The 22,062-nt window shown below is 48.5% G+C and overlaps 2 protein-coding genes across 3 annotated transcripts in view; one reads left to right on the forward strand and one right to left on the reverse strand.

The window, feature by feature from the left end:
• Window positions 1-549: 549 nt before the first annotated feature.
• The window catches only part of SLC67A1 (solute carrier family 67 member 1), a 72,353-nt gene continuing 50,840 nt past the window's right edge, over window positions 550-22,062 (reverse strand). The window contains exons 8-10 of one of the 2 annotated variants that reach the window (XM_071808978.1): window positions 20,441-20,542; window positions 16,607-16,727; window positions 550-1,880 (exon numbers count right to left, since the gene is read on the reverse strand). In XM_071808978.1, coding sequence (XP_071665079.1) covers window positions 1,801-1,880; window positions 16,607-16,727; window positions 20,441-20,542 — 303 coding nt within the window. In that variant the 3' untranslated portion in view covers window positions 550-1,800. Of the gene's footprint in view, window positions 1,881-11,252; window positions 11,500-16,606; window positions 16,728-20,440; window positions 20,543-22,062 lie in introns of those variants that run through there. The other variant, XM_071808977.1, reaches the window with a different exon arrangement.
• Window positions 8,312-9,808, forward strand: PHLDA2 (pleckstrin homology like domain family A member 2). The gene is made up of 2 exons (XM_065839571.2): window positions 8,312-8,853; window positions 9,385-9,808. The coding sequence occupies exon 1, from the start codon at window positions 8,420-8,422 to the stop codon at window positions 8,816-8,818; it is 399 nt and encodes a 132-aa protein (XP_065695643.1). The 5' UTR covers window positions 8,312-8,419; the 3' UTR covers window positions 8,819-8,853; window positions 9,385-9,808.

A 22,062-nucleotide genomic window follows, 5' to 3' on the forward strand; every position in this document is an offset into this window, starting at 1 on the left:
GGCACCCTTGGCCAGGGGATACATCTCTGTGCCCCCAGTATCCTGTGTGTGCCCTGGCTGCTCCCCCCACATCGCACAGGGTCTTCAACCTGGGCGCTGGCTGCCCTGGCTCCAGGGAAATTTATTTTTGGCTCGTCCCCGGAAAGCAGAGCCTGGCCAAGGTTACATGCCAAACACCCTCATTTCCTCCCCTTAACTGCCTCCCTGCTTTATCACAAACTTTGTTGCTTCATCTTTTTTTCCACTCGTAAAGGCTGCAGTCACCGGTGCCTCCAGTGCCACCAGCACAGGCTGCCCCTGGGCCACCGGACCACTGGGCCACGAGGCTCATGCCTGGCTCCAAAAGTGCTAGCTTCTGCTCTCTGCACAAAACATGCAGAGGTTTCTGCAAACCTGGTTCTCCATTCCACCAAATAGTGGTTTCTTTAACATAGTGAAAAAAAAATCCTCATGTTTTTATGATTTAGGATTTCCCTTTCCCATCTCCTGGTTCAGACGAGCGTCTTGGGGACCGTCAGGAGAAGAAAAACACTGACACTGATGCTCAGTGCTTTCCCCAGCCTCAGCCCTCAGCCCAGTCCGAGTGACAGCAGGACAGCTGCCCCCGCACAGCACTCGAGGCTGGGACATGCCCTCAGTTACTTATTGCAAATATTTGCCGAGGTGGGGCCAGGTGTTTGAACATGAGGTAGGCAGGAAAAAAGAAAGTTTGGCTTTGCGTTTTTAGCATCAACAAATATTAGCTTGGGCACCACGGAGCGAGCGGTCTGCCATTAATCCCTGCCATATAACCCAAAAGGCAAAGGGCAGGTACAAATTTAGTGGCACCTGGAATTTATACACACCAAATTCTATGGCTCAGGGCTGTTGAACTCACCCCATACTCTTTTATTTGGTTGTTGGAGTGAGGAAATAAATCAGTGACAGGTTAGATTTGGGAAAGTCAATCATAACAGGAAAAATACACATTGCTGATTCCCCTTCTCTTTTTCATCCCATAGCTTTAGGATTTCTTTTTGCCTCACATGTTTTTTGGATTTCATTGAAGCACTTGAAACTGATGAATGGAGAGAAGTGTTTTTTTTTTTTTAAATTCACTGTATCGGACACCTGTTTCCCTCCAGCAAGGAAACGTGGCATCCCCAGCTCCCACTGGCTGTGCTGGTGGAGAGCTGGCTGTGGGTGCGGGTTTAGGGGAGAGCAGCAGGGTAATGGTACCAGATGAAGGTCACAGCAGTGGAACCCTTGGCAAGGAGGCGGAAAGCCTTGGGAGAAAACAGCTGGTCCCAAAGACTGCTTCCCTTCATGCCTGCCATAACAGTGTCGTGGCTTCATAAAGAAAATTCAGTGTCCAAAGGGCAATGTGAAACATGACATCAGCACTACCATCGGTCCTCCCATGCACACCGGCTGCCCAGGAGGGAAAGGATGCTCTTCCCTCTCCAGCTGCTCCCCGCAGTCTGGTCCTGGCCACTACGGGGGGTGATGCACTGGAGGGTTTTGTTTGTGATAGCTCTCCAGTCTGCCTGGAGACAGGAAACATCTCAAATCTGGACAGTACCATGATGTCATCTTCTCCCTCAGCTCCCTCAAGTTTGCTGATGTTGTGGTTAGGTGGTCCTGCAATGGCTTTCAGTGTTTACTCCTAACATTTACACACTGTTAGTTCAAAAGAAAAACGGAGAAAAGCAGAAAGCAGGGCCAGGAGGATGTGTCAAGCAGGGACCTCAATCATCTGTTAGTGGGACAGCCAGGCTGGGATGCTGGGACACACGCCACACTGACGCCAGACAGCACAGCTCAGCGATGCGCTCGGACGTGACGCAGGACATCCTGCTTGTGTGCGCTTGTCAGCGCTGGACTGGCCGGAGTCTCCACACCTACATAGAAATGGGAAAAGATGATTAACAGCCACTTCACAGACCTCTGCAGATTTCAAAAGGACGGGTTATCTGTAGTGGTGACCTTCAGCTCAGTGAGTGGTGCCAGCATGCTACTACAAGGCCTGGCCCTTCATAATCTCTGGTGAATGTTATTGCTGTAGCACACCAGGGTAATAAAAGGCTGTCCAGTAGCAGACAAGCAATGTCAGGCTGAATGGTATGAGCTGTAATCACCAGAGACTTCATATGCAAAGAGCACATCAGCGTCAGTCAAGGCCAAGGTCTCAGACATTTGTTACTACTACTGCAAAATAAAGATATCCCAAGTATTTAGCTTTCACAGACTTGGTTTGGGAAATTGAATGCTTTGGAGGGAGGATTTCCCATCATTTTAAAATCACGAATTATAGCCTAAACCACCTCCAGAGCTCATTAGAAATGAGAAAATGTCCATGGCATTCAGAGGGGCCAGTAAATAACCGCATAGTTCAAGCCGCTGGTCTTGGCAGAAGTCTTTATTAAAGGGGAAGTACTGAGTCACCACGGGTCCCTCGGCAGCGACGCAATGGGGCTCTTTCTTTCCTGCTGGTATAAGTCTCAAGGTATTAGTGGATCCCCCTGTGATGATCAGCAACCCGCTTCATGAAGATGGTCATGAGAACGGGCTAAATCCATGGCTGCCACTCTTTAGACAGCCCTGGACCAAAACTAGCCTGTTGGATCAACAGTTCCCTTGTGCAGGTGCCAAACCACACACGGGCCTTGCAGCAACTTTCCATCTGTCACCATTCTGCCATAAACCAAGAAAATCAAAGATTCATGTATTAGATGTATTAGGCAGACGACCAGAGCAGTGAACTGCATGACCAATGGCTTGAGAGATAGGAAGACTGAATAACACAAGGCTTTTTTTTTTCTTTTCTCTTTTTTTTCTTTTGTAACCAAACTACATACCTACCCAATGTCCAGGACCAGGGAACATATTACACATACAGCCATGCCCAGGCTGCAGGGGAAAGATACAGCAAAACCCACACACCCCACACACACACCCTCCCCCCCTCAGTTTTTAATCTCCGTCTTGAAGTTCAGTGCCTGAAGTCCTCCTAAGCAGGTTTGAGTTGGCACATACCTACCCTTATTTGACTGTCTGCACAACCAATATCTGGATTACTGGAAATGACATATTTTTTTTCCCAGCCCCTCATGCCTGCTCCATGACTCCATGCAGCAGTTTACAACATGTAATGGTAACACACTGAGTCAGTATGATGAGACATTTCAAGCTGCTTAGGGAAAAAAAGAGTCTTAGTCAGATAAATATTAGTAAATTGAGTAAGCGGGGCTACGTGATATTGCTGATTAATGTACGACTTGTGTACAGCTCAAAAAAAATTCTCACAGATTGAGCAAAGATGCTTCCGCTGCTGCCTTTGTTTAAATTAACCCCAAAGTTCCAGCCTTGCTGTGTCTCATTTGCTGTAATCATTAAACAAACAGCTTTGGTGGCCTTTATCCCTCTGGCTGAGACCTTTCTAAGTGAGCTGCCCCTAAGATAAGAACTTCTTCACCTGAACTTGGCCATCTTAGAGTGAAGTACCTGACCTCCTTCTGTGCTCATGGAAAGACCTGAACATCCCTCACAGGGTCTCTCTGTCTTGGACACCTGCCCCTGATGGGTTGCATATCAACCCAGGATGTCCTGCTTGCAGAGGGACAGGGACCTACCACCTGACCTGTGGGGTTTGGGGGAACTCAATGGTATCAGTCTCAGAGCACTTGTGAAGGAAGATAATAATAAGAAAACATAACTAAAAACCTCTCAGACATATTCTGGAATAGTCTAATAATAAAAACCCCATATATTTTAAGGAATATGAAAATGTGAAAAAATAATTTTTTAAAAAATGAAAAGTGTGGAAGAACTCTGTTCCTCGCAACCATTCTGCTATAGCAACCCATATGCTTTGCTTATGGTTATTTAGGGTTTTTTTTAATAGAAGTTTCCAAGGAAACCTGGTGGTCACTATACTGAGTTGTAGCTAATTGTGCCTGTGGATATAGCTACGTTCTACTAGAAACTTGGAGGGTAACAATTTACAATGCGAGAGCATATGTTTCTGTGTTACTAATTGACTTCAGCTGGCAGGATTACAATGCCAGTTCCATAAACCAGTTTTTTTTTTTTTTCTTACAGATGTCATGTTTAAACCGAAGGAAATCATTATAATAAAACAAGTTATACAGCCTTGAGTCTCCACTTCGCTGCTGAGATGCCAGTGTAATGCCAGAGAAATCAGGGGTCCTTCTCCAGGGACAGACGCCTTGGAGAGGAGATAGATGCTCTTCTCCAGGATTACAGAGTGACAACAGGAATAAAAACAGCAGCGCGGATGCTGGTGTCCTGCAATGGCTGATAGCTGCAGTGGGAGCTCCCGCATCTCTTGGGAGGTAGATGCAATTCAGGGCCAGCCAGAGACCTTGGCAGGCTAAATGCTTTGCTAAATCCTGCAGGAAATGTAGCAGGTCTTGCAATGGGTGTGTGGGGAGAGCTGAAGCGGACATAAATCACCAAAACCCAATTTTTTTGCATTTTGCCTCCATTTGAGCTCTGCCCATGCTCAGCCTCGACCTCAGATGGTGGGCTGCTCCTGGCAGCGTCTGTGTGGCTGCTGTGCTGTGTTACCATGACTCAAGTAACTAAGGCAACCCGATGTTGCCAGCAGCAGGATGCATGATGTCTCAGACTCTGGAATGATGATCAAATCCCTTCTCTGGAAGAAACACTCACTTAAGGAACATGTGCTGTGGCAGAGCCAGTGACCTAACCTACAAAAGCTGGCATCACCAGACCATCCATTGAGGCTGAGTGTGGCCACCCCATCCCACACCCATAAAAGAAAAAAAAAATAAAATCCCTGTACGCAACACACACATGTACAAGCATCCCTCCACAGCTATTCCCTTTACCTGGGAGAGGGCTGCAGCTCCTGTTTTGTGCCAAATTGCCATGTAGACTTTAAAAAATGTTGTTACTAGAACAGAAGTTGCTTTGGGGTGAAGCAAAGGGTGGTACCAGCATCCATGGTGAGTGTGGGAAGAAGACAATGGCCACACAGGACCGAGGCTCCAGTGAACGAATTTCAGCACATTTCTCACTTGCTTCCCCTGGTGAACGCTCCCCACTGTGTTCTTTTCTCCTGCTTTCTAAGAAGAGAGTCAGATTCTCAAATTATCGAGTTCCTGTAGATTTCTTGGGTTTTGGGGGTGACGAAGGGCTGGTGCCTGATGACCTTTTTTAATAGCAGACAAGGTAGTTCTATTTGGGAGATCACGCACTGCCATAGCACATGCATGGTGACATGATGTGTTGCAAGAAAAGAAACCTCTTCTCTTGCTCTCACTGGTAACATAACTAAAGCAAACTAAACTAAACCCAAACTAAAGGCAGTGGCAGGTTTCTCCAGCTTGTAAAGAGATAGCAGCAGTCACATGAAATGCAATCACCCAGAGCTCCTATTAGCTAAAGCTGTGCCATGGCCCTTAATTATCAAAGCCACCCACTACCTACACGTACTCAGACTTCCCTGTGACACTCGTCCTCCCATGCTTGTCCCAAGCTTTGGTGCCAGGGTATGGTGCAGGGCTGCATCACAGCTTTTATCCCCCTCCCCAGGTGCACTGTAGACGAAATTAGCCATCTGCTGCCAACTCCTCACCTGAGTTGTTAACCCTTTTTATTTAAAAAATAAGGCAATGTACATATGTTTTCTTTTTTCCAAGCAAAGCTGGTGCTATATACTTGTAACAGTAGTGACCAGCTGCCACGGCATCCACTAGGATTAGGGCTGTGCTACTTGCTTGTAAGCAATTGCCATGTGTTTCTCAGGTCACATTGCTCTGAGCTCCTTGAAGCTCTCCATTCTTTTCTGAGATGTGTCCTTGTAGGAGACTGCCCATGTTCCAACTTGGCTGCCCAAATTGGATTCAGTTAGAGTCACCTTTGCTTTCTGCCTCAGTAAAGGTAAAGAGGCTTTAAAACCATGGTCACAATGCCAGCGACCTAAAGTTATGGTATTTTCATGCACTGGACCTTCCTCAACAAGCCCATGCCCTATAAAAAAGTGGAACCTTCCTACACTGGAAACTGGGATCCCAGTTCTGTAAAAACCTACCTTTTTCTGCAGTGTGAGCAATTTTTTCACATTTTTTTCCTAATAATCTTTAATTTTTCTAGCGGTTTTCTAATTGGGCCATTGCTAAGACAAGCTGACTGCAATGACAGCTGGGGGAGGCTTTGAATTTTTCAAAATGATGGATAAATGCATAAGAAAAATCGCTTAGATGAAAGCAAAAGTGGAAAGACGGAGACTAAAGCGGGCTGCTGACCCTGCATATGTAGATGTGAGTTTCATTTAAAAGTAAATTTTTTTTTTTTTTTTTTTTACTGGACCTTTTGAAGCAAGGTGTGCACAAACATGCCATGTCCTGCAGCCTTTCCACACCGGGAGCCTTCCTCCAGATGTTCTTTCTGTGCTCCTGACTTGCTGCCTTGTTTTTTTGCTCTTTTTGAAGTGGTGTCCCATTTCCTGTGTACAAAGACCATTCCCCATTGTGTTTTGGAGCCCAATTAAACATATCATGATTTCTGCTTAAAATCCAGCTCTCCTCCTGGGCAAATCCAGCTCCTTTATTCTCCTGGGGCCTTCTGGACAGGAACTTGCTGTTTTACAGAACAGATGAGCATTTGTCTAGAAACTGTAGCTGTGCAGCCTGACAGTTAGTCAATCAAAACAAACTGCATCACACTGAAAAGTGAGCTATAGTGTTGGCTTCCAGGGAAAAGACCACAGCTTTTCGGTCTAGGACACAGCTATGCCTATGGTCTGCAGCCACTCCCCCACTCCATGAGCGGTGATGGCCAGCGTGGTCTTCTCACACTAGCCCATCCCACACTAGCCCATCCCACCCTGAGAAGCTCAGCCAAACTGTTCCCAGCTCATTCATCACCCCTAAGAGCACCACACAGCTCCCCACCTTTATTCTGGCCCTCCCCACAGATATGCATGCTGCTGTGAATTATCAAAGCGCAGCCGTATACTCCAGCCAATGTGTGATTTGCAGCGGAAATGGGTTTGGCTGTAGCTCTAATTTGTTCCCGGGAACGGGCTTCTGACCCTGCAGAAGTCCCTGGGAACACTGCCAAGATCTTCAAAGGGGCCAGGCCTCGCTTTGTAAGCTCACCTCTGGGGTTTGGCTTGCACCTGTAAGAGGTGTTGGTCATTCAGAAAAAATGACGGAGGGGAAGAAGGCTCAAAGTCCAAAGGGTGATGCTGCACAAAGGACGTAGCTGAGCAAATACTGCTTTGGAAACAGTGTGAGTAAGTTCATTAAGTGCAGCCCTGCCCTCGGCTGCAGCATCAAGGTAATGGTTGGGAAGCTGGATCAGCCTTGTGTCAACTATCATAAAACAGCGACAAAATGAATACTGTACAAGAGGAAAGGATGGTAGTCTTGCATGTGCTTCTTAAATACCACCTCCAACTGCCACCGCCTTTACTGGTTTCCCCATGGCGCTGGGCACTGACCAGGCTGTAACAAACTCTGGTGCCTTCCCTGGGAGGAGGCAGTGGGCTGGGGCAAAGAAAATGGGTTATATCTCGTGGTTGCAGGTGACAGCAAAAAAGATAAGGGGGAGCAGTGTTAATGCAAAACTGGAGAGGTGGGGTGCCCTGAGGAAAGGATGCAGGCTGATGGTGATGGTGCAGAGCCGACTGGATGTGGGGGCCTCAAATGGGGCTGGTGGGATTAGCCAGGTCCTGCCTAAGCCTCTTGGGGCAACCAGGGGCTAAGGCCCAAACCGAACACCATGAGGCGCCTGTGGAAGAGGCCAGTGGCCTGCCACAGGTGGGGCTCAGGACCTTCTGTGCCAGGTGGAGGTGACGCCAGGACAGACCCAATGTGGCAGAGATGCCAAGGCCCAGGACCTCAGTGATGTGGTTTTGGGAGCATTGTATAACCCAGAGCAGACCTGAGATGTGGCAGAGATTGCTCAGAGGGGCACAGCAGCCCCATCCTCACTGAGGGCGGCTATCTCTGCTAGGCAGAGGAAACACAAGCGGAGGGACCAGAACTGGGGTCCCCTCACGGGGTGGCTGCTCTCTCCTTGCCCATGGCAACAGCTGAGAGGGGGGCCCTCGGGGAGGCATCCACCTCCCCACACCCAGCCCGCCCGCCGACACGGGACAGCATCCAGCACCCTCCCGTTCGCTCCCGAAGGACCAACCCCATGCTGACCCCCGCTCCCCGCAGCCCAGCGCCGACGGGCGGGGAGCGGGGCCCGAGGGGGCGGGCGGGAGGCGGGGCGGGGAGGGGGCGGCGGGCAGGGCTCCCCGGGGGAGGCACCGGAAGGCGCCCGGCGCTGATTCATTGCAATAAATTGTTCCCGTCGCGGTGAGGCTCAGTCATTGCCGCCAGTGCCGGGGCTGCGGCTGGATCGACTGCGGAGCCGCCGCCGTAGCCGCCAAGCAGGGAGGATGAAGATGCAAGCCGAGGTGATCCGCGAGGGCGAGCTGGAGAAGCGGAGCGACAGCCTGTTCCAGCTGTGGAAGAAAAAGCTGGTGGTGCTGACCAAGGACAGCCTCAGCCTCTTCCCCGACGGGCACAAGCGGGCCAAGGGCAAGGAGCTGGGCTTCGGCTCCATCCTGAAGGTGGACTGCGTGGAGCGCACGGGCAAGTACATCTACTTCACCATCGTCACCAAGGACCGCAAGGAGATTGACTTTCGGTGCCCGGACCAGAGCTGCTGGAACGCCTCCATCACCATGGCCCTCATCGACTTCCAGAACAAGCGGGCCATCCAGGACTTCAAGAGCCGCCAGGAGATGGAGCAGGCGGCGGGCACCCAGGAGCGGCGGCTGGCCCGGGCGCCCTGAGCCACCGCCGTTCGGCCCGGCCGACACGGCCCCAGGTGAGCCCCTCCACGGCCCCTAACCCGCTCCTGCTTGAACTTCTTATTTTTACGATATTTTTATTATTTGTCCCTCACGCCTGCTTTGGGAAATCAGAGGGGGACGGGCGGCGACCCACCTCCTGCACCGCTCACCCCATTTTTCAGCGGAGGGACTCCCGGCCTCCCGGTCCGCTGGTGTGCCCGGCCGCAGCCCGGGACCGGGGCCCCCTGCCTGGCCACTTCAGCCCACGAGTTTCGGGGCTCGCTTCGTCTTTGCTGTTGTGGCACTGGGAATTTCTGGTGGGAGCCGGGCTCATGCGGGGCACTGGGAATTGCGGCTATTAGGCGGGGAAGTAAGAAGTGGCACCTGGCAGTGCTTTCCTTACAGAATTCGCTAAAACTACAGTATCTGCTAAAATATGTGCTGAACGCTTACTGTCTCTTTAAAGTCACCCTTTTTTTTTTTCTTTTTTTTTTTCTTTTTTTTTTTTTTCTCCTGCCCCACTATCCTGTTCATTTAACTAACCTGCATTCTCTTGCTGCCTTTAGAGCATACCACTGGATGGTAAACCAGAGCAAATGTCTTGGACTGAAATGGGACAGGGTACCAATGAAGGAAAGCGAAGAGGAGAGCTGGAAACAGCTTGGTTTTCTCCAAGGCCATTGAGGCTGCTGAGCAAAGAGCCCTGAGCTTTGCCTGAGATGCATTTAAAGAAAAACCAAAGACTTTCATAAAGGACTTCTAGTGAGGCGTCCACGTGTTTTGAGTGGCACAGCTTTGCGAACTATTATCTTCTATTTATGAGACGCGAGGAAGATTCAACACTTACTGGTGGTGTTAAACACAATTTAAATTATTTGTAGTATCTATATTTGTATTTATTTTGATGTCTTTCAGCAGTTACTTGTCTTAATATTGCTTTTGCATTAATATGTCCATTCCAAATAAATTACTTGAAATGTTCACTTTTTATACTCTGGGCTGCAGTAACTTTTTTTGATGCATATTTGTGGAGTGGGTAGTGGTGTAGTAGCTTGAAAAGAGTAGGTAAGCTCAGATTTTTGGTTCCTTGGACTGGGCAGTGTGAAGTGGAGAAAGTCCTTATAACACATTTGGGTTTGACTTTGTCTCCTGACCAAGGAAATAAAGTGTGTTGAGGTCCAGTTCTGGTCACTGGTGGAAATAGAAAAGCCTAACATAGCTTGGATGAGTGCTCCTTTTGAAGCACCTTCCCATGCAATTGGGTAATGGTGGCTACAGAAGGTGAAATAGCTCCCTGTGACAATAAAACTCTGCTGCCTGTTAATACCCTGCATCTTTCCCCTGGCCCCCATAGCTGGTTTCTTGATCTTGGAATAACAGCGCCAATGCTCCGTGGGATTCCTCAGCTTTGCAACAAAGCAAGCTGAACTCCTCACCCTTCTTTTTTTTTTTTTCTTCCGCCTTGGCAATCTCTAGATAGAGTTAAATTTCTACAGGAAAACTGGGAAAAACGGAGATTGTCAGACCCAGACCTAGAAGCTTGGAGGAAAAACAGCTATTTTTCGGGGATAAAACTTACTGAAGTTTTATTGTGAGTCTTGATTATCACTAACTAGCCTGGGCTTCCTCAAGAGCAATGCTGCAGCACATGATTGGGCTCTGGCAGTCAGGACCATGAGCTTAGCAGGCAAAGTATGTGCTGCTAATGCTCCAAATTTGACAATTTCGATCAGGCAATTTCCGCCTCCCAAAATCAGTGCAATTCTTGCAGGGGACTTTGTGCTAGAGGAAGTTGCAAAGTATGTAATTATAAGCTGCCTGTAGTAAGTGCATGAGAGACTCAAAACTGGGAAAAAAAAACCTGGAAGGAGGATTGGTCTTGATTTCTGGAAGCAGCAGGGAAACTGGCACTGCAGTGTGCTCCATTTGGGCTTTGCATCCTCCTTGCATGCTGCTGGCAGCCATGCTGCTGCGTGCCAGGCTTGTGCAGAGGCAGAGCTGCACATGATTGAGCTGTGGATGTAACAAATGTTTGGCCAGTGTTTGAAAGCCTTTGGCCTCAGGTCCCCTCAAGTGCAAAAATGCCAGAGGTGCATATAATTCAGCAAAATGACACTCAAAAGCATATGTTTTACACTGATTTTCCTTGGAACCATTGTAGGGGATGAAATAAAAGGCCAAACCAGAGCAGAAGCACTGGCTCCTAATCCCCTTAGTTTTGGTGACAACAGCTGAGGATCTGGAGCTATTGCCTGCAATGACAGTCACTGCTGCAGGCAGGAACCTGATAGCTCCTGGGGTCCTGTGGCTGCCAGCTGCTCCAGCACTGCTCTGAGGCTTTGCAAACTGATCTGTCCCTTACTTTAGATGCAAATGTTGGTGAAAGGCAAGGTATTGTTCAGGTAGTTTTATTCTAAATTTATGGAATCAAAAATAAAACTCGACAACATCTTTATTTCTATGGAAAAAGTGGGTTACTTTCTTGCAGCTGAATTATTGGCTTTTTGTCTCTGTCAGTGGGATTTTACACTTCATGAGGTAAACAAACAAACCTATATTGACAATTAGCTGTAAATAGCCGAAGGAAGAGACTCCAAATTGTTTGTACAAAACTCCACCAATGGTGGGGCCCACTGTCCGGGTCAAGGGCTGCACTGAGGCACAAATCCCAAGCATGGTACCTAGGAGAGATGGCAGAGATGCAGACTTCAGGGTGAGGGCAAGTCTTGGGATGGGAAAGCAGGGAAGAATACCCAGAAGCCCCTTTGTCCCTGATGGGATTCCCTTGCAGTAGTAGCAAATCACTTCAAATACTCTCTTGCATTAATTTATAGAGGGCCAATTATGGTTTGTTAAGGCTAAGGACTCCTGGAGGCATTGGGACTAGCTTCCACCACGAAGCAACTAAGCTCTTTAGTGAGCGGTCTGGACGACCGTAATGCTGCCCAAAAGGCAAGCCAGTGCTCACCACTGCCTTCAGCAGGATCCAGGGATGACTTTGGTCCCAGAATATGCTTCTGAACATTGCACTCAACAGGGCTGGTAACTACTGCATGGGGTTAGGGACGGAGAGGTAATTTCTAGTGTTGTGTTCGAGACTTCCAAGCAAATCACAGGTTCTTCCAGTATCATAATTACCTAAGAGGGCTCCATTCCACCTGAGCTGCTATTGCCATTTGTTCTCTAGTGTGGGACAGAGGAACACCTCTCGAGGGCTTAGCAGGTGCGAGAGGCTTAGGTCTAACTAGGTCTTCAAGAATAAATAAATAAAACCACAGATAAAGACTGAACTCCCTTGAGATACTCCCTCACCCCCTTTGCAAAGAGAAGAGATATTTCAATTTGGATGGAAATGTGAGCCCTTCACCCGGCTGGGCCAGTTCCCCCTCCGGCAGCTCTGCCATTTGCATTGTTAACAGGAACCTGGTAGATGGGGAAACACCTCCAGTTTGGCAAAGGCAGATTCCCGCCCCCTCCCCCCCCCATGCAGACAGACGGTCAGGACATCCCATGGGATGCAAAGATGTCCTGCATACACCCACCGTGATCTTTGCTCTGTGGTCTTCGTACAGGACATCTAACACACTCAGGGGAGCAGAAAATACCCAGGTGGCCAAAAAATTATTATTCCCCAACACTGGGAGGAAGGACAAGCTGGCAGTGCATGCAAGAAAATCGTGTGCCACTCTGAACCAATGTTTGCAATTATTTATCCGACTACTGGTATGATTATTTGGGCTGCTGGCATCAATTTTCCACCAAGACACACATTGAGGCATTGTTTCTGCACAGGGCCAGCAGCATCTGGGAAGAGAAGGATGCTGTCCTGCATGCAAGAAGATGTGGAGTTGAGCGCAACATTTAACATGGGCAGCCATGGGGAAACGATTACTGACTCCGGGAGAGAAGAGACAGCCAGGTGTTCGCATAATGCCAGCCAGAGACTGCTGGGCTTTTATCAGCATGCTTAAAATACTTGTGCAATGAGCCTGAGCCGAGGGCGTAGCCATGCGGAGAGGGAAATCTCCCAGGAAGCGCTGCTGAGCGCTCCTCCTGCGCATGGGAACACAAAGGCGATGGGTGGGACCTCGCCTTGACCCTTTGCCAATGGGAACCATCCCACAACCACCAAACTTTCTGAGCAAGTTTTGCAATTAATTTTTCCCCTCTAGGTATTTGAATTAAACTAATTACTACGTACAACTGCCAAACTGGCTCTTATGATTTAGGAGGCACTATTTTCCTTTCCTTTTTTTTTTTTTTTTTCAGAACAGAAATCCATCCTCTTAAAAGGTTGGGCTCTCCCTCTGCAGTTCTTCAACATGTTGCTGAGAAAGATAATTTCTATTTAATGGTCTTAAATTAGATTCCTCGTGTCAGATGCCCTCGAGCTTTGGGACATGGTAAATCTCGGCTCAGCAGCATGACCTTAGCTCTGTTGTAAAGCTGCACATGTGATGGATCTCATTTAAGAAGAGACTTCTAACTGGGACAAGTCACCACATCAGCAGAAAAATTCTTGCATCGCTTCATGCAGCTCTGTCAGCACACATGCTCACCTTCTTCATCATGGTTATCCCACTTTCTGAATATTCCTTGCCCTTTTTTCCTCCCTCCCCAGCTTTTTTCCCCTTTTTCCCATACCTAGCATGACCCGTCCTCTTGGGTGCCCATCCTCCCTCCCACCCCAGCCTGCCTCTCCTCCCGCAGGTTTCTGGGTTGGGTGCTGGCGCTCCCCAAGCCGGGCGGCTCCGTCCCTCCTCCCACCCTCCGCTGTGTTAAGGCACCCCGTCTCACCCTCCTTTCCAGCTCACATCCTGTTGCTGCATTCGGATGATGGTGCTGGCCCAGATCAGCCGCGTGCCCGCAGGGCAATCATGGGGCCTAATTTAATGATTAGGTCATCACTCCCAGCAGCCGCTTTCAAACCAGCAAAGCCCAAGAAAAGCTGAGGGGTTCAATGCACTGAGCCCTGCCTGGCTGCAAGCTCTGTTCCTAAGGTTTTGCATCTGATGTGCAAATACAATAACGAAATGCAGGCCTGTTATACAGGGAGGCTTTGCTGGGCTTCCTTCCTTCCCTGAGGGCAGGGGGCTCTGTGCAGAAACAAGACCTCCGTTCTTGGGGAGTGACTGGGGTTGACAAGGAGTGTTTGTGCAGATGCAAGTCCCTCTCAGCTTGGGGCTGCCCTCCCACCAGCTCGCATGCCCAGATGAACAGCATGTGTACGTGGGGCAGAATTTTCCCTTCCTGCCTTTGAAGATGAGGAGAGGGAAAAAAAAATCAAAGGGAAACAAATGATATAATTTCCGCTATCTTCTCTTCAGTGCAAAGCCCTAGCCATAAGGAAAGAGCAAGCGCTGTGCAGCTCATCAGGCTCAGCAGGAAGTGACCTTGGATCAGTCCTGAAAGCAGGAGTGCAAGGGATGGTGCCATCCTACATCCCTCTGTTCCCTTTCCGAGACACCTATTTAAAAGGCAAGTATGGGTGACTCAGTGTCCAACAAGGGTGGACAGGTTATTCTCCTGCAATGCCCCATCTGCTTCAGCCCCATGATGAGACAGACACCTGAGCTTAGCCCAAACTCCAGCTCCTTAGAAAGCTTCTCCCTGGCCCAAAGAAAAACTTCCACGGGCTCTACCAGCCCCAGGCTGGCAAAAACATCAGGAATACACAGCAGAAAGGCCCAAAGGTGATGTTTCCAAGGGCAAATTCTCAGTGTGTGATTTCCTTGCATTAGCTACAAGTTTTCGCAAGCTAGCGCTCAGATTTTTGATGCAGCAACAGCGAGGCTTTTTCATAGAGCCAGATTTACATGCTCTTGGAAAAGAGAGGATTTCTAATGTGCCACCAAAATCCTTGCTTTGCAGAGCTGGTCTCAGGCTCACACAGGAAGGAGCGAACTTTTAGCTGCTATACGGGTGGAGCAGCCGTTGCGGGGTGCCACCCACGGCCAGAGACGGATGGTAGGCATTTTAATAGCGGCATTTCTCTGCGAGACACCCACGCCATCACTGCCGCAGCTGCTGTGGAGAGGCAGCTCACTGGCTCTGCTGTGTCAGCCATTCCTGCCTTCGCCCAGGCCCCTGCCTGAGTGCATCCAAAACAAGCACAAAACCCTCAGATGCCCCTTCCCTCGGAAGCATTGCAAGGAGAAAGCATGGTTTGAAAGGCAAGGGCCATGGAGGAGTGTCAGAGATAAGGGTTTGACCCAGCGCTGCAATCCTCCATGCCAGCAGCATCCCTCCTCAGTATGCCCAGTTTCAAGCTAGCCGTAACTCTGCAATTTGTAGTAGTGCTTGGCATGGCATCAGCCCAGGATGGACGTGCAGGGAAAGCCCCAGATAGCCCATGGCTCCCCCAGTGTCCTGCAGCCCCCCCGCCCCGACCCTCTGCACCACTCTATGGGCTGCCTCTGTCCTGCCCTGCTGTCCTGTCCTGCCATGCAGAGAATGCCCGTCCCGTCGAGACGCAGGCTAACCTAACAACATGCGCAAGCAGGCAGCAGGGTGAGGCAACTAAACCCATTTTCCTCTCTGACCAAAGTTTGCCTCTGGGTTTTTAAATGCCAAGCAATGCTCTGGTTTTCCTCACAAAGCCCCTTTGAGAAGAGCCTGGATGAATTCCAGTTTGGGTGTACATCCTGAAGTTGCTTGGTGCCCTTCCCCCTAGCTCTCCCTTCTTGCATGAACATTGCTTCAACTCATGAAACAGCAGATTTTCTTCCTGGCCAAGCAGAGGGGCTGAGACATTCCCAGTCCTCACCTCCCCAGGAACTATGCGGTCCTCCCAGGTACAAGTATTGCACTCAGAAATCGCAGGCTCCCAGCATTTATAGGAGATGTGGTGGTCAGCTCTACAAATAAACTACTGAAGTGACATTTAGAAAAGCTCTTAATCCAGAAGCATTTCAAAAGTGCTTTATAAACTTCACTAATGGGCTGTGCAAACTGTAACCCCCATTCTCAGAATGGTCTGTGCAGAGGTATTGGCTCAGATGGCTGCTGGGGAAGATGAAGGGTGTAGGTTAGCATCCCAGAAAGGTTCAGCTAAAGCAGAGACACTCTTGGGCATCTGGTGAATGCAGCTCTGGGAGAAAACCCTGACAGAGTTTGAGCAAAAGACACCGAACTGAGTTAACCCACTTTCGTCTTGGGACAAACTCAGAAAGGCTCCCATGACAATAACATAGGCCTATTTCCTTCATTGACAGAACTAAAAACCCAGGTATAAAGAATTGTGTGTCCACCACTGCATTTCAGCTGCCTTGCACAGAAAAATATAGTAACTCTTTGACTGAAACATGCCTAAAACATAGAGAGGGGGACAATTACTGCATCAGGCAAAACATATTTCCAAAGGGTGATCCAGAATACCCTCCTGAGAAGCTCTAAGTTAAAAGGTATGAAAAAACAGCCCTTTCAGTCACCATCACAGTGGAAAAGCAGATTTTTTTCTTTTTCTTTTTTAATGGCTTGGCTTTCCATGGAAAGCAGAGTTTGGGAGAGCCTTCCCTTACTGCACCCACCACTATGGATATCAGCACAGGACTCAGAGCACTGGGTTGCAGGATGGTGTTGTTCAAGCTCATCCCGTATTAGCATCGTTCGTCTCTGTTCATCTGCTCTGCTGACACCTATTGCAGGCAACTGCCAAGCGAGATCTGCAGATTTGGGCTTTTGCCATGAATATGCCCCAGCACATGATAGTGGTGGTGTGAGCTGGGAAGCACCTGATGGACTCAAAAATGAGAAAAAAACAGTCTGATCTTTTTTGATATGTCTTACCAGTGTCGGAGGCGGGGACAGACTTGGTGAGGATGCTGTCGGTGATGGTGGCCAGCATGCTGAAGGCAAATACCAGCGGCACCGCGATGATGCAGTAGTGCCACACAGTCCTCATCAGAGCCTAAGGAACAGGACACAATGGAGCACAGACCATTACAGAGCACAAGTGGTGACTTTGTGGCAAGAAACAACCTAGAAAAACATCACAAGTTAAACTCATGACTTAGGTAAATTGTGGGAGCCACAGCTGATACATGATGGTGTGGCTTTGGCCATCGCAGGGTCTTTCATAGCCCACCATTTGTCTGCAGTGAATTATTCCAAGCATGCAGAGCAAGTAGCAAACGATACCCCACTATCTGGCAGCACGTTTCTCTGGCACTGCTGTGGGTATTTTTAGTGTCTGGGAATTAGTGATGTCCCTGCACCCTTCCCCCCATCTTCTGTCACTTGTCCAGCTCCTGAGGAAATGTTGAACGGCAGATGCATGTGGTGTACTTCAGGAAGCCTCTATTACTTATACAAAACAGCCTAGAGAGGCATTTCAGTTCATTATAATAAATAATTAAAACTAAACCGAGCTTGTCAAAATAAATTAGCATGGCACATTATGTAATGTCGTACCTTTAGGATTTCTTATCCGGTTCTGCTGCTTCCTTGCTAATAAATTCACCAAATTCAGTAATCCGGAATAGGTCTTTTGGCCATAAGTGCACACTAGTGAGCATAATTAGGGAGAGTAATGATTTTCTTATTGCACATATTCTTAGCGGAGACATCCCTCCAGCTGTTTAATACTGAAACAAAAGTGGTGGGGCTCCCTAAGCCATGGGGCCAGAGCGGCTCTCAGCTCATTCACAAGCCCTGCTGGTCAAATGAATGGATTTCTCTGGGGCATGAAAAGGAAATTCTCCCCTTCTTGCAAATCTTCTGCCCTCACTCACGTCTGAAGGTGTGTTATTGTGGCCACAAAACATCCCTGTCACGGTTTAGCCAGAAGTTTCATTCTCTGGAGTTCTGTCTCCTAATATCTGGTCCCTGCCTCTCGGCTACAGAAGATGGAGAAGCCCAGAAACATTGCTCACTAATGACTTGGAAATATTGAGGTTTATTCCTAGTTTCCCTCTAGACTCACACACAGCCAGGTTTCTCTCCTCAGAGAGGCTCTTTGTCTACATTTTGGTTAAGATCTAGAAACTTCTGACTAAGGAACTGGAGAACAAAGACAGAGGAACAGGTAGTTGCTACATAAACATCCAGACAGAGGGAGAATAACTCCTTGCTAGGGCAAATGTTATTGCAGGACAACATCTCAGAGCTCATAGGAAAAAACCAACTTTAACCTCCCCTGCCTTGTATGAATCCCCTCATGGGCTGAAGCAAGTGAACCACATCTGGGCCTCCTGTAAAACCAGGGGAGATGGCTCCTCACTCCCCTGTTACTTCAAAAGGACCAAGCCAAGCAGAGCCTGGTCTCCATTACCCCTCAGCTGGGTAGGTAGCAGTCTTTTTGACCTGAGCAGATCTGAAGGCATTTTTCAGGTGAGAGAGGCAGAATCAGGAGTTTCAGCAGACAGACTCAAAAAGCAAATGCCTGGGAAATGCAGGCAGCAAGGCAGGACGAGGCACAGCCGAGCCTTCAGACAAAAACTTCCCCCTCGCAACCGCCAAGCCCTCCTATGCCCCTGCCCACGCGCTCTCAGCTTGCATCTGCAGATCAGACACGAGCTCTCTCCTCCTTTCCTTTTCCAGGTGTTACTGTTAAGGTCTGAGTCCACCCCTTCCCTTCTCCAGCTGCTAATTGCTGGGAACATCCTGCCACCTCTTCTAGTTGCACCGCCATCTGTCTGTCTCTCTGCTGCCACTGATGCCTACCTTCTAAAACCACTTCAGCCCACCTCCCAGAGAGATGAAGATGGGTTTCAGAGCGTCTTTTATTAACAGCTATCTTTTCTACTTACTCCCACGCTTTGGGGAGAGGATCTGCTTTGTGTGGAGGCCAGATGCAGCAAGGGCACAGAGGGCAGGAGGCTTCTCCACCAGCGGCTGTGCAGTATTAAAAGCTTCACACATTAATCTCTGCATTTGGGGTCTGCTGCTGTGATGGCACTCATCACCACCAAGACAGATAGCTATCCCAGAAACAGATGTTTTCTCGGCAGCTGCTCGAACAGAGTGCTTTTTAGTAAGGCATCCCCAGCGAAGAGGATCGCAGCTGCATTTGCCTATGAATAATTATCGTGCAAAGGGTCATTGCTGACCCTTGTCCCCAGGCCCATGCTGTCAGGATGTCCACAGCCCTCCGGGCTTGGCGTACATGCCAATTCTAAAACAATTTCCATTGCTGGCTTCCCTCCCTGCACAGCCAATGTGAGCCTGCCCACACTGAGGCATTAGCCACTGCAAGCTGTGCTGCCCTGTGTGTCCCTCTGCTGCCATCAAGGCTTCCTCTCCTACATCCAGCCTTGCCTTTCAGTGAGATCTCAGTGCACAAAAGACATTTAATCCATGTTGTACCCCTGCCTGATTCCCATGGGAACCAGTCCCAGTGACACCCTGACCTGCGCCTGCTTGGGAGTGCTCCAGGTGAGTGAGGTCCACCTTGGTCCCACCTCATTGCTCCCACTCGTGACCAAAAACCAATGGTGATACCTTCAAAGATAGGGCCATGCTCAGCAGCACCAGCCCCTGTGCAGATGTCCCATGCTAAGGCAGCACATGACTGATACCAGTCAAAAACATGTGATACCAGCTGGGAGGGCTTCTTCGCTGGCAGCATGTCTACAAGCCCTGAAATCCCAGAAAAGGTGACTGTGCTCCATCTGCAGAACCAACCCTTCATCTGCATCCATCCTTCCTTCCCAGCCTCAACTCGGACACACAATTTAGCATCAGGTTAGCAAAGGAGCATAGGTGCCTCATCTCATCCCTGTAGCTGGGAACCATGAGCCTCAATACCCTCCAGGGTTTGGCCCTGACCTCCTCGTGGCTGCAGCATGGTTGTGGGAATGGCACCCATCCTACCCATGCCAATCGGAGCACCAGCAGCCCAGCAGCAAGGCTCGAGGTCAGATCCCACAGGAAATGTTGGAAGGCTGACACAGCTCAACAGTCCTTTGGGCCCATCTTGCTGATGGGGACCAGTGCGCACCCTTCCTCCGTCCCCATTGCCTGGGCAGAGCTATTGGTTCCCTGACTGCAGCTTATCTGAGCAAACACAATTACTGGTAGAGTTGCCTGCGTCAACTCAGTCTTCCAATTACCGTTTGAGATTGGCATTGACTGTCACCCATGCAGACATAGTCGGCAACAGGTAACATCACTCATCCCAAAATGGAGGAACAAAATTATCGCCTTGTTGTCTCCTTCCACAGATACTATCCTCTTGGGGAAATCAGGCAAGAATAAAGCCCTAGAAGAAGACCACACAAATTCCACTGTCTGGCAGCAGTGTACAACCACAATGATTTCACCCCCACAATCTTCATTTACTTTCTGGGTAGTTCAGGAAATACAGTCGCTGACGAGACTGAGGACAGGATTTCTGTGTAAATCCAGTGACTCACGAGGGACTTACCGAGTTTCAGCGTGAGATTAATTTCTTTTTAATCCCCGTAACTATTACTCATATGGCTCCTTATCATTATTTGGTGCTGTGTTTACACTGAGCATGGCTCCGTTTGCACAAAGGCCAAGGACAGCAGTCCCCACTGAGGACCACCCAGCAAAGCTGGTGGTGGCACTTCAAGGGGCAGAGCTTGCAGTCAGGTCTCACAGACCTCATGCTGCTGTGTTATTAAAAGGCACCATGGACGATCTGATGCCAAGCCTTACCATGCCTAGGCCCACACCAGCAAAGATGAAGACACTGAGCCTGAGCAGAGTCCTCTCTGTGCAGTGGTTACTGAGTTTTCCAACAACAAGACCCTGGACAACCTGGAAAAGAAGCAGACGAGCGACATTAAGCCTGATGTATAACAATTTACACAAGCTTAAAAGAGAACTGTCATGGTGCTTCATGGAAATGAAAGGCAGCAAATGGGTTATTCCATTGACTTTATTTTTTTTTTCTGAAAAAGGGACCTCACTGTCATGGTAAGTGGCTGGAGAACACAATCCATTATTGTAAGCATTTTGCATCCCCAGGATAGAGCCGTCCTGTCAGCTGAAAGTCTTTACCCACGGTGCACACCTGAGTTTACCATCACTGCCTGCTCACCAGCAGTGACGGAAACTTCTAAAGATGCTTACAGATACAAATGAATTTTTCTGAGTAACTGGTGAGTTTTTTGTGAAATATAATTAATAACTAATTTCTCCGTTCTTGGCAAGTCCTTGTACATTTGTATGCAGAGGAGGAAAATACCTCCTTTCCTGTACCTTTTCTTTCCATTATTTTAAACTATAAATATACAAATTGGGTGGTTCATCTTTTTTAGACAGGAAACAAGTATGACGGAGATGCTAATATCCAGCCCCAAGAGTACTCACAGATCTAAGGGATAGGGAACTGGTTTTATAGATTTTGAAATAAAAAATGGGAAGAGGGGGAGAGAAGGAGGAGCAAAACAATTTAAATCCCAGGAAGCATTTGGCTTTTCCAGCACTTCGCAGAGCAAAGATTCCCTCTTTTATTTCTTTGCTCATCATCTCCCATACTTCAAGTGACACTAGCCCAAGTGGACACTAAGGACGGAGGCTGGAAGACATAAGTTTGAAAACTAACCCCAACCCACTGAGTTTCAGGGAAGGGACAGATAGGAATCTACGGAGTTTTCCCTGCCTTGAAAGGGCTTGTTTGATCCAGGCAAAAACCTCTCTGACTTGAAAGAAAACTTTACTTCAAAACTTTTCAATGGCAGCCCACCCTGGGGAAAAACTTTGTGCTCTGCTTGGAGCTGGAATGATGCTATACCGAGCTTAACCTTGTTGTGTTAGTCCTAAGGGTGAAAACCAAACTCAACTGAAAGGAAACAAGTGCAAAATGCATAGGAAAATTATTAAAAAGAAAGGAAATGTTAATCTAGGACAAGCAGGCCAGAAAAAGCAATTTAATTATTAAAATGAAATTAAAAAATCAAAAAGTAAATAGTAATAGAGTGAAAACAAAGTTGATGTAAAGAACAATTGCTACAAATGGAATACATTTCCCACAAGCTACAACTTAATGGAAAACAGTGAAATTTGACCCTTCACTTTGCTTCAGAGCACAAGTGATTTTTGACATGAGGGCACATCTCACCAAGCAGACATTTTGGTTCCCAGTAAATGCTATTCCTGCCTCCTTTTTGTCCCCATCCCCACCCTCAGGCAAGGCTTGAGAGCTCAGCTCACATATTCCCAGCTGCCATGTGACAGTGGCACAGGCTGAGCAGCCTTGGGGACACTAGCGGACCTGCCACAGTGCAATGCTGAGACGATACATGGGGTGACCTGTTTCATCTCGGCTGAAAGCT

This window comes from Patagioenas fasciata, chromosome 5 (genome assembly GCF_037038585.1).
Source record: "Patagioenas fasciata isolate bPatFas1 chromosome 5, bPatFas1.hap1, whole genome shotgun sequence".
NCBI lineage: Eukaryota > Metazoa > Chordata > Aves > Columbiformes > Columbidae > Patagioenas > Patagioenas fasciata.